Raw genomic sequence first — 12,660 nt, forward strand, 5'->3', positions numbered from 1 at the left:
CAGGGGATACAAACATGCATCAAATAATACAATACAGGAATACTCAGATAAATGTATATGCAAATGAGATCAACATATGCAGAGATTAGGGCTCACAAAGAAATGCAAGCATTATGGCATCTCCGAGACAATTTTGCCATAACTTAATTTACTATGAGGCAATATGGAATGAGAAATGCCTTCTGGGAAATGATCAAACATGTGGGGGAGCAGTGGCCAGTTGGTTAAGAGGGCCCAGGCCCATGTCAGGGCAGCATTGTCCGTCATGATAACCTTAAAATCAGGTTCTCAGTTGTCAACCTCATCCCAGCCATTAATGACGGCACACAAAACAAAAACACGAAGAAAAATTAGTGTATTAAATCCACTTAAGCCTAGCATTATGGGCTAAAACGTATCAGATAAATTCCATGTGGTTGACCATTTGCCACACCGCATGAAGGATCGACGTCTGGCGTTGCGTGACAGCGGTCTACATAAGTAAGTGCAAAATAATGTATTTTCTGGTATTATTCCAGGTATCATTCTCTGACATGATGTGAAGTTCTGCTGACCATACGAAAGTTCCATAAGGACTTATTTGTACCTTTTGACGTGACTCCAAATGCACATACAATTTGTCACAAAGCAAAAAGGAGAGAGAAAATACATGAGAAAAAAAGCAATTCCGAAAAGAGTCAGTTGAAGAAGCTGACTGCTACTGAGGCAATTCATTATGATCCCCCATGACCTATATTATTCTACTCTTTTGTTCTTTCGTTAAAGTCCAGTAGGTATAAAATAAAATAAATCACGACGTTTCGATTGCAACACAAGCAATCATCATCAGGTGGGAAAACCACAGCAATAATTTGTTTTTGCTGAAGTGGGAGAGATATGCCGTGGTAAGAGGTTATATAGGTAAGAATGGGGAGGGGCAAGGGGGGAGAGAGAGGGGGGTGTAGGGTAGGGGGGTGTAGGGTAGGGGAGCGCTGCGTCAGCCCTAGGATGAGAGGGGACGCGAGGGAAGTGGACGGGCTAGAAGTGGGAGGCCGAGAGAGCTGGGGATGCAGTGGGGAAGTTAACTCGGAATAAGTATAACCCGTAAAAACAAAGTTTTTCACTATAAATCCTTTATATGCGTGGCAGCGAACTTAATATAAAGGATTTAAAAATATATTCGCCTGTGGAGGACGCGGGGATCGATCCCGCGACCTTTGGCATGGGAAGCAAGGGCGCTACCAACTGCGCTACTCCGCCACGGCCTGTGGAGGAGTTACGCTCTGGGCTCTTACACTGTGACGTTCAGCCAAAGCCATGAATGAGTTCTATTTGAATATATGTAAAATATTTTTTTTTTGCCTAAAAAGTGTAAAATTTTGGGAATTTTTTTTCACGAACATTAATTGTCTCGCACAATGAGTCTGTGTGGAAAATGTCAGCTCGATTGGATCACGGGAAGTGGGTTAAAAAACGACCGAAAGATTTGCACGGTCGTAAGCAAGCAAGCAAGCACGCAAGCAAGCAAGCACGCAAGCAAGCAAGCAAGCGAACTTAATATAAAGGATTTAAAAATAGACTAGTATCCGGTAGATAGGATAAACAACAACCAAAAAGCAGTTAGGGTTTTACCTGGTTAATACATTCCTTCCAATGATTGCTCAATTTGTATCCATCTTCTCGGTTGAAGTTATGTCTATGTTTATATATCTGGATGGCTTCATGAACAAACCTTTGATAGTAGCCCGAAGGTTTGCAGAGTACCTTGGTCTCGGAAAACACAACATCATGTGAGCCCACAGCGTTATAACAATGGTCAGCTACGGCAGAGGTATTGGTTCTGCTGTGTTTCAGATCTGCCTTGTGTTCGTGGACATGGTCTGAGACATGTCGTTTCATTTTCCCGATGTAACTGCTGCCACAGGTACAACTCAGTTTGTAAACTCCAGGATATTGCATGTCAGGATTGACGTCCTTCACAGATGGGATTAGATCACAGATTTTGTGTACTGTACTGAATCGGACCTGGATCTTGTGTTTGTTTAAGATTTTGGAAATATTTTTGGTAACACCTGCTATGTATGGTAACATGATGGTTTTGATTGGCTTCTCAGGGGGTTGTTTCTCCATAGTTGGAGAAACAGCTTTGCGAATAATGCGGTCCGAGTGCCCATTCATCAAAATCCAGGACCTTCTTAATGATGGCAGTTACAACAAAATCAACAAAGATCCTACTAACAGCCTGGCTACAAAAACCAACAATATCATTACCAGTTCGACTTCTCTAATCGGACCATTCAAACGGCTCTCCCTAAAACCTTCTGCTACCAGACCACCCAGATTATATGGTCTTCCTAAAATCCATAAAGAAGGTACTCCACTTCACCCCATCGATTCCACTATCAACTCACCTACCTACAAACTGGCCTGTTTTCTGTCTGATACATTGCTTCCATTCACGGGAAAGCAGTACGTAACTCAGCTCACTTGCTCTCTCTAATCAAGGGCATTTCACTGTCCCCAGATGATTTGCTCGTCAGCTTTGATGTAGTTTCTCTGTTCACCAATGTTCCTGTACCTGACTCCTTAGCAATAATTGAAGACTTAGTCCAACATGGACTGAATCCTGATGTACCTACTCTGGTTAGGCACTGCCTTACCAACACTTACTTCACCTGGAATGGTACTTTCTACAAACAAAATGAAGGTACCCCCATGGGTTCCCCCTTATCGCCAGTGGTAGCGAATGTTTTCATGGAGAAATTTGAAACAGATGCCATCTAGACATCCACCCTACGTCCTTCCTTGTGGAAGAGATACGTAGATGACACTTTCGTCATTTGGCCACATAGCCTGCCAGCTTTGAACCAATTTCTGAACCACATCAATTCCATACACCCATCTATCAAATTCACCATGGAATTGGAGAAGGATGGTGAGCTACCTTTCCTGGATGTTTTGTTTGAGAAGAGACCTGACGGCTCGTTGCGACACAATATCTACAGGAACTCCACCCACACAGATTCATACTTAAAACATGACTCCCACCACCATCCATCCCAGAAAAATTCCCTCATCAAAATTCTACACCATAGAGCTCGATGTATTTCCGACCATCATCACCTAGCCAGTGAACTGGAACACGTACACCAAGTTCTCAAGATGAATGGATATTCAGACGACATAATCCGTAAAGCTATCACCCCAACCGTTGGGAAAAAAAACATCTGAGCACCTAATCAAAACCATCACCTTGCCATACAAAGTAGAGGTAATCAAAAAGATTTCCAAAATTATGAGCAAACACAAGATCCAGGTCCGATTTAACACAGTACATGAAATTCGTGATCTGATCCCATCTGTGAAGGATGTGATCCCTGATATGCAATACCCCGGCGTCTACAAACTAAGCTGTGTCTGCTGCAGTAGTTACATTGGGGAAACTAAGCGACATGTCTCGGACTATTGTTTTAATGCGGTGGGCTCAGACGATATTGATTTCTCTAAAAAGAAGGTACTTTGCAAACCCACTGGCTATCAACAAAGATTAATTCATGAAGCCATCCATATATACAGACACAGACACAATTTCAACCGAGAAGATCGGTACAAACTTAGCAATCATTGGAAGGACTTTATCAAGCAGTTTAAGTCATCACTGGCTGTGATGTTCCCAACCTGCTACCTTCCAATGTTAGTTGTTATTTTCGGCTCTCCGATTTTACATTAACAGGTAAAATTTCTCACACCAACACAGCCACCTTCGCGCACCGTACCTCGATGTGGCGGTGACTCTGCGATCTTATATTAACATGCTAAGTTTTACCTGGTAACCCTTTAATTGGTGGAAACCCACCGCCAATCGCGGTCGCTGCCCATCATTTACATTAACATTAGCTGTCCCACCCATGCTGCTGACATTTGGGCTATGCCCATTTTAAACCTTTATAAATAGTTTGCCTTTAGAAGCTGACCCCCTCTTCCTGATTACGACCGCTTATGTTGCGATCGAAACGACGTAGTTTTTTGTTATTTTCTTTGAACCTATCTATGTGACTTTACCAAAAGACCCAAATAATATGAATTCCTGCAGTCACGAAAGCTTTAAGTCAAGAAACAAAACTGCTCTCACAACTCTCGTCAGGAGACAAGACAGCCTCCGATGCCATGTATCACAAATCATGCAGATAGATGTAATCCATAACAAAGCCAATTAAAGCGTGATTAACCAACATCACTTGTAAGGGTAAATAGCTGTTTAGATATACAATGTTTGAAAATTACATGGGAAAAAATGGCAAATTATCATTTGTTGAAATATAGTAATAACATAAAGTAGGATGCAATGTCACTCTTGTCCAGTACAACTCATTTTTAATAAGTAAAAAAAATATCAAAAATTTCTATCTCTACATTTGAGCGGAAAAACATTTGTCCAACAACTTATTTTCCTTAAACTTTGAAATCCGCATGCCTTAAACCACTTTTACACCATTTCTTTACATTTTCTGCAAGAAGTAAACATCCTTCACTATTTTATGAGCAAATGAAATCGTTACTGCACTGCCCTTTTGATGAGAGTTGCAACAATACCATCTACCTCCTTTGTGCTCTTGTGATTTTATATTATTCCTGGTCCTCTCTGGCTCAGAGACACCACATGAGGTAGGAATGTCACCAGTGACGCAACCAATGAGTCAATGCTTCAAGGGTTCATAGCATCAAAAGCAGAGAAATACAAGCCACAGCCGATGGTGAAATTAAAACTGTTACTATTCCATATTCAAACAACTAAATAATACATAATGCTGACCTAATATAAAAAAAAATACATCAATAATTTACTCACTGAAATTACATTCACTTTTCAATACAAAAAACCTCATCTAAACCTCTCTAGCACAGGTTAATACAATGTACTATATTGTTCACTTAAGTTGGACCAAAAATGTAATATTAAAATATTGAAGAACCTGCTGAAATATTAAAATATAGACATTTAAAACAGAGTGACAAATCAATGCCTACGCGTGCCTTGCCTCACCTGCTTGACATCATATGCCAGCAGCACGTATTTGAGGTCCGGAGATACTTGATACTTGGTTGCCTTTAGGGATACCTGTCAAGATAGTGAAGGACAAGACGATTTACTCTCAATATAAACTTTACAAAATCACCAACGTTGCATTAATTACAGGTGATATTTTGTCACTTTCATGAGGAATGTCAGTCCATAACCCATCTAGGATTGATAAAAACAAAAGTACCACTTTGTTAGAAGTTACCAGTCGCTGTCGTGTTGGGAAACCTTCTCATTGTAAATGCTGATTTTCCACCACAGGATCAAAGCTCAAAAAAGGGATGAACACTGGCCCATGTATATTTAAGCACGAAGACCATTTGAATTTGTAATGGATAAGGAAATATATGTATATAAAAAAATGCACTAATAATCTGTCAAATTTATGCCATTATTGTACGGTTCATTTTCTTCCCCATACTGATTATAATCAAATTATGCCATTGTCATCATGTCAAGAAACAAATGCATTTCCATCTGGCACCTTCACAGCATGTGAGCAGCACATCATCTTTTGTCAGAGAACAGAGCTGCACAACCAATCAGGATACAAAAACTTGAGGTAATCACAATTCTCGGACCTGGGCTAGTTAAGGGGCCAGGACTATTTAATAATTCAGGGATCGGGGATAGTTACGTAAATTTTAGGATCCTGTATCTGTGTCCTAAAAATATCCCTTTATGTATATCTAATGATTATGATTTGCAGACACCGATATCAGAAGAGCTTACAAATGTATTCGGTGATCGGAAATGTGGGTTTGCAGTGAGTGTTCAGACTTGTATTTAGATTGCTGTGCAAAAGACTACCAAGCTAAGAGTCATTCGGGCTGTCCGCATGGTAGACAAGAGTTACTCAGGCAGTGAGCTCAGGCTCCAAAGGGTGTGATAGGGTGGATATAACAGAAAATTCGTGTTCAGGTGTTCCCTTTGATTTTATTTCTTCAGAATCATGTTTTGTTGTAACTGTATTAAGATTACATTCACAAATGCTGCTGTTTAATACAGTTGTATTTTTAGGCTGTGTACTACACTTGTGACTACGGCATTATCGATGTTCATACAAGCATATAGAAACTCAAATAAAATGAAACAAAGCTGAAAAGTGCATACAAAATAAAAGAGCATATCTGGAATTACACTCGGGGACAAAAAGTGTAGTACATTGATTAGGAAACAAATGAAAATCAGTCACACCGCATTGACTGTTGAGAATGGTAAGTGGGCTTGGTAGGATACATTAGATGGGATGACAGCTGATGGATGAGATTGGTGATTGAATGGAAGTCAAAAGAGAGAACATGCACAAGGATGACAGCCATGGAGATGGAATAATGAGATCAGTTCACGTCCAGAAGATGGATTGTGGCACAGCAGGACTGTGAACAATTGTGATGGTGTGAGGAGGCCTTCATCCAGTAGTGAATTGTCAACAGCTCATGACGATGATTAATATGTAGAGATTCAAAGTACTCGTTGCATTCCTGAGCTATTTATGCCGAAAGGGATCTTATTACACATTCAAGTCTGCCCAGGGCATGATACGACGTGAATATGACAAATGTTTTTTTTTAACCATGTTTCAGAACATTAGTAAAGTGAACCCCCAGGGCAGGTTTGGATATCACGATCCACTGTGGCCAAGACCAAACTCTGGTCAGTTAATTCATAGCACAATGTGGTAACCACCATGCCACCACTTCTTTGGATGTATAAATGAATATAAATACTATGCACAAACTTGAAACTGTGTCATGCTTATAGCATTTTAAATAGGCTACGATAGAAACATGAATACAGTTGATGAAACATTCTAAAGAACTTTAAAAGTATTGTGATATTAAAAAATGGCAATGCTAATAAAACACACTTAATCAAACGCTTTGTTCACTTCAAGCATTCTGAATCAACATAGCAGTATATTCTTTTAATTAAAGTAATACCATAAAAGCAATGGCAAGTGAAGTAGATGCATCTGAATAATAAAGTAAAATTACTGTACGATAGTAAAACACATTGATATGAAGCTCATTCAATCTTGACCAACTATGATTGCATATTTCTCCCTACTGAAAATAAAGTGAAAAAAATACCAGCATCGGCAAATAAATAGAGCATGCGTCACACATCTGGACAACAGCGTAATGGTAAAATATGGCTTAACTGTGAGGGCTTGTCTTATTGTGTGTAGAAGATTGTATTAGCAAATCCAGGGACTTGAGGGTAGGTGTCTCACTCCGGTAGCCGTTCGTATAGCAAGGGAGTATTAAAATCAGGCTTTATTTGCCGTAGCCAAGAAAGCCTTCACATGAGGCCGGTACAAAGTGGGAGGTACATGGTCGTGAATCCTCAGGCCAATACGTATGAAAAAAAATACATACTTATAATTTTATAAATTCATTGCTACATGAAAGCCTCCCCCTGCCATTTGATCATGGGGGGCTGTTTGATCATACTTCACCATTTCGTTGATGAAGGGGACACCCAGGCCTGGTTCAGGTATCACTCGCCACTAGTGTTAGCCATGGCTGGAAATCACACTGAGTTCATAGTGCAGTGTGCTTACAACTGTGTCACTGCTTTTTCACCCCTGTGTATATACATTTACATTTGCTTTTCCTCAGGAGATACACCTTGGTAGGCATCCAAATATATTTATGCAGAAGGTCAACAGTGATTTTTCCTGTGAAAAATACATATGTAATTCTGTATTTGACATTAGGAAGTAGACCACATGCATTCTTGATAAGTTAATGTTTGAGATAGTGAATGTTTTCAATTGAGTGTCTTGTTGTTTGTATTTAGTTCTGGGCTATGATCTGGTTTTGAGGGTTTTTGGTCTTTGACAATTTATCATGCGATCAAAATTAGCTAATCTAGAACAAAATTAGCTACTAATATTACATTTATACATTTTCACCCACCATATCTGTTGAATATAATTAAAATTCCACGATGACAAGGTTCTGCATGAATAGAAGAAAGATTTTAATTATGAGAACATGAGCGGAATACAATAGACATCTGCAGTGCGTCAGAAGTGAGAACTGTGCATAACTCACGAAGATGGAATTTTCCACCAGAACAAAGCTCGCATTGGTCTCCACGTTGAGTCGGACTACGTCTCCATTGTTATTACGGTATATCAGCTCACTTCCTGCAGGCACAAGTACAGGAATACCAAAGTTATGTTTAATGATGCAACAAACGTAACAGAAAAAACTGCATCCCAAAGACAAAAATAGCCATGAGTCGCTTGTTTATGAAAATACAGCAGGCCATTTTCATGAAAAACATATATTTTCATGTATAAAAAGATACAAATATGCATTAAAAAATATACTTTCTTAATAGCCAGTGCTAATACGCATTACTACACGACCCATTTCTGCCAGATAATTTGGTGAAGTTGGTGTTGCTATCGGGGCACAGTCTTCTCGCTATTTTTCTGCCAGACTTGGCTGCTTGCTTCATTCATTTAGTTTAGAAAAATGGATTTAACGTCAGACTGACAATGGGGAAGGGGCAGAGGTAATTGTGGTGGTAATGGTAAGGAAATTGGCATTCACTCTGTATGCCGCAATTATATATTTTTTGCAAACAGCAGCACCCTTTGGCTATCATTATTTATATAAGCAATATTGATCTTAGTGTCATTTACACTAGAAAATGTTGTATTTATATTCACTAAGTATACTTGGGAAATAGAACAAAATGATATTATGTTGATACGTAAATATAATTACAAGGACAACCACACAACACAATGCTATAACCCTGAAGGTAAAATGTTTTAAAGTGTCAAAATAGGTAGGTGTTTACTCTAAGATATTTTACGCATCATGGGTTTTTTTTCATAGCCGTTCAGACTAGGCCATCAACTCTCTATACTAAATCACCTGGTACATTCATGGGTGGTTGCCTAGATTCAATCTCAGGATATCAGTGGTGCCAGTTCAGTGCTCTGACAAAGTGTGTACTCCCAGAACCACCCAGCCACCTGTAATGTCATCAGTTTATTATGCTCTAACCTGAGCAGAAGAAACCGAATAATACATCTTTCAACAAAGCCCGGCCAAGACAGCTTGTCTGATTGTTCACAGCTCCATGGTATCGCCGCATGAATACAGGTTGGCTGCGTGAATTTTATATTCCTAAATTTAACCTCATTTTCTAATATAAGAACGTATCCAATTTTGCAGGTATCATTTTGCACGGAATTATTTAAATATAGCACATTGCCTTTATAGACATCTGTGTTTTTACAAGAACACAAAAACAGATGGTGCAAGTGCATTTAGCCAGCACCGATGGGGTGGTGCTGCCATTATCACGCTTAAACACTGCACTGATATATCTCCACAGTCCTGATATTGACAACACTGTTTAACACGTAGGCTATCGCGACCAATATCATCCATAATACAGGTTTTTTTGGGTTAGATTGCGTAAATATAAATGTCGTTAAACCCGCCAACACCCGACACAGCCAATTAGTAAGGTTTGTCACGTAAACAGAAAATGCCAATTCGTTACTAGTACAGCATATCTTCAACATTTAAAATCTGAGTACAAAGTTTCGCCAGCAATTACAACCGGCATCATCAGGCAGCAGCCAGATTTGTGGAGAAATTATGTTTTGTTCCTTAAATAGAAGTGTTGTGGTTAATGCAGACATTATTTCTTGTAAAAGGTCTCAGTTTGGTGTTTTAACATCTCAACACTTGTTTTGTTGCCTGAAAAAAGGGGGAAACCTATTCTCATTCTGAAATCAATCTGTGAAATATATATATACTGGCATAGTTATGCCCATTTGCAGGGCAGTACTGCTTTCACCTTTGTGCCGCACAGGGACAAGCTGCCATGACGGAGTCCCCTAGGCTAAAACAAACTGTGATCAGAGACATTGTGTTATGTTATGGGTACAATATAATGCAAGTATTATTAAATCTGTAATTTGCTAAAATGGTAATTCCAAGATGGAGTAAGTCAGCTATCATGGAAAATAAGAAATGAATAAAGATTTAAATCTAGTAATTAATGGGATTTATTTTATTCTAATGGTCTATGAGGATTTAATTCTAATCTCTTAAGTTGGTGAGTGACATACATTCTCATACAAATTACTTTTATTCCTCATAGATCTCTCAAATAACTAATGTCATTTTCCTATAACCTTTGGATGATCATTCTGATTCCAATGAGGCCACATTTGTTTCTACTCTTTTACTTCTGTAGCAGTCGAATCTGGCACACAAAACACATTTTACAAACTCATATAAAATATGTAGTGGAGAAAACAAATATTCAGTCCTCTTATCGAGGGAACTCTCTTAAAACAACATTGATATTTGTTTTACCTATCAGCTTTTACTATTGAACTGGGTAAAAACAATTAGAACATACAACTTTGTAGAAGCAAAATAATGAAAATTCACTCAAGTTTGTCATCATTAGCACTCTTGCCTCCCTTAAAGAGATTATATATCAGTTACATATAATTCATTGCTCTTCACACTAATAACTGACCATGTATTGCAAAAAAAACCCAATCAACATCGAAGTCTCTCCTGTTAAAATAATGCGGGAGTGTACTCTACACCTCGAGCCGTAATCTTCTTTAGCAGAGCTCTGTGCCCTCCTGGTGCTCTAGGAAAATATCATCGCATGCAAGCGTTTCATACGAGCTTTGCTGTCTTGAAGCAAACGCATGATACAAGCAGTTCAAACATTCTGTCGAATGGGGTTTTATTTATCCCAATTCGTGTCTGTTAGAATACTCAAACTTGTATGCACTGTGGTTGTTCCCGGGACTTTTGTGCATAACTTAACTTAAAACATTTAGTCTACTGCATATTCGAGAAAATTAAGTGATCTTGCCAGTTGTTTATAACCAAATGTTTATACACTGATGTTTATATAATTTAATTCACACATGATCTATCAGATGATCATATGCACTGTGTTGAGTTTTTCAGTTTGAAATAGGGCAAGGCAATTACTGTAATTAAAGCTCAATGTTCCATGAGTAAGACAAATTCCACGTAAATTTGACAATGTTAAAACATCTTAATTGTCACCGGCTTTGCCCCTTAGAAACAACTGCAATATCATCCAACCTGCTAACCACATGGGAGAGCATATAAACATCTTGCAAGGGAGAACAGAATTTCCATATGGTCAGGTAATTATTTCACTATTTTGAGAAAACTGTTGTCAGTAGATTACACTCCATTCAAACTACGAGCCTGCTATATGGCTCAGCGGAGTGGCAAATGGCTCGCAATCAGAAGGTTGCGAGTTCAAATCCTCGCTGAGGGTTGACTACTAAGCCCATTATGCCTCTGTCATCAATGAAAAAAATACACCTTTTGGGAGAAGTGGCTGTCCTATGAAAAGACTCACCCCTGCTAATGTAATATGAATTTACCACCCCTAGCTCAGGGCTGTAAACAGAAGATGAGCACTGCCTCACACTGCTCATTTGAGCAGGATATCACTTTGACGTTTGCCTTTGGTTCGTGAGTGCATTAAACACAAATTTATTCAACCGTGATATTATTAACTGTGGTGAGATGATGTGTGCCAGCTTCCTCATGAACTCTCCCTTTCGTTTCGATATGAATACACCGACACCTGGATAAGCACTTCTTAACATGCTGCCAGACAATCTAATATGGCAGTGACTAAATATATCCTCCATTGCGGCATCGTTACGACGTTTCGATTACAACACAAGCGGTCTTCATCAGGCGGAGAGAAAAGTGGGGGCAAGCCTCTAAATGTAGCTGCTTATAAGGGTTCCAGAGTGAATTGGCGGGGGAAGGGGCTGCGCAAGCAACGGTTCCCGCAGCTCGTGTAAGCATTTAGCGCGTTGCTTCCGCAGCTCGCGTTGCATTCCAGTACCAGCAAGCACAGTGATTGGTGCGCTCAACTTACAATGGAGGGGTTGTGGGTTCAAATTCCAAGGTCATCAGTGACCGTCCCATGGATACACTAGCAGCTGCCATCGGAATATAGAATTTATATAACTTGTTCAGGACTGCTCATGGAGATGATTACTTTTGTATCGTTAGTTTGAGCAGAGACATACTTTAGCTCCAGATAGACTGATACATTCAATAACTTGCAACAATAAAACTAATACATGCTTCATAAGAGTTTAATTAGTCAATACCGGGAGTGAGCATTGCAGTGTGAGTGATTGTCGGTAAATTAATCAAAAGTAAACACTATATATTTAATTTTCAGTCCTTTTGTGAAAGCATTTTAATCCACATTAGCATTGATAAAATTATTCATGTATTACTTGGCTTCTCGTGAACATAGTGTTATTTTGTTTTCATCTTTGCATTGGTGAACTTGTTTTCTGCATTTTTTGAACCCCTAGTGTCCCTTGAAAAAGAAAACACATTGTCTCAATGAGGTGTTCCCTGGCCATAATCTGGTGAATAAAAGAAGGTATTGGTTGCAGAAAATGTAATCATATGCAGTGTTACTTTAGGTGCAGATAGTAAGCATTACAGATACTATCAGCCCTCCTGTATGTATAGTAACTCTAACGGAATGTTAAGAATGCTTTAATATCTACAAAGGCCCTA

The 12,660-nt window shown here is 39.1% G+C and overlaps 1 protein-coding gene across 1 annotated transcript in view; it reads right to left on the reverse strand.

Annotated features, from left to right (window-relative positions):
* Window positions 1–12,660, reverse strand: part of LOC144734254 (inactive dipeptidyl peptidase 10-like) — a gene marked incomplete at its 5' end in the record, with an annotated part of 402,709 nt that overhangs the window by 171,872 nt on the left and 218,177 nt on the right. The window contains 2 exons of the mRNA XM_078616418.1: window positions 5,024–5,098; window positions 8,122–8,216. Of these exons, the coding sequence (XP_078472544.1) occupies window positions 5,024–5,098; window positions 8,122–8,216 (170 nt within the window). The remainder of the gene's footprint in view (window positions 1–5,023; window positions 5,099–8,121; window positions 8,217–12,660) is intronic.

This window comes from Lampetra planeri, chromosome 1 (assembly GCF_965212315.1).
Source record: "Lampetra planeri chromosome 1, kcLamPlan1.2.h2, whole genome shotgun sequence".
NCBI classification, from domain to species: Eukaryota; Metazoa; Chordata; class Hyperoartia; order Petromyzontiformes; family Petromyzontidae; genus Lampetra; species Lampetra planeri.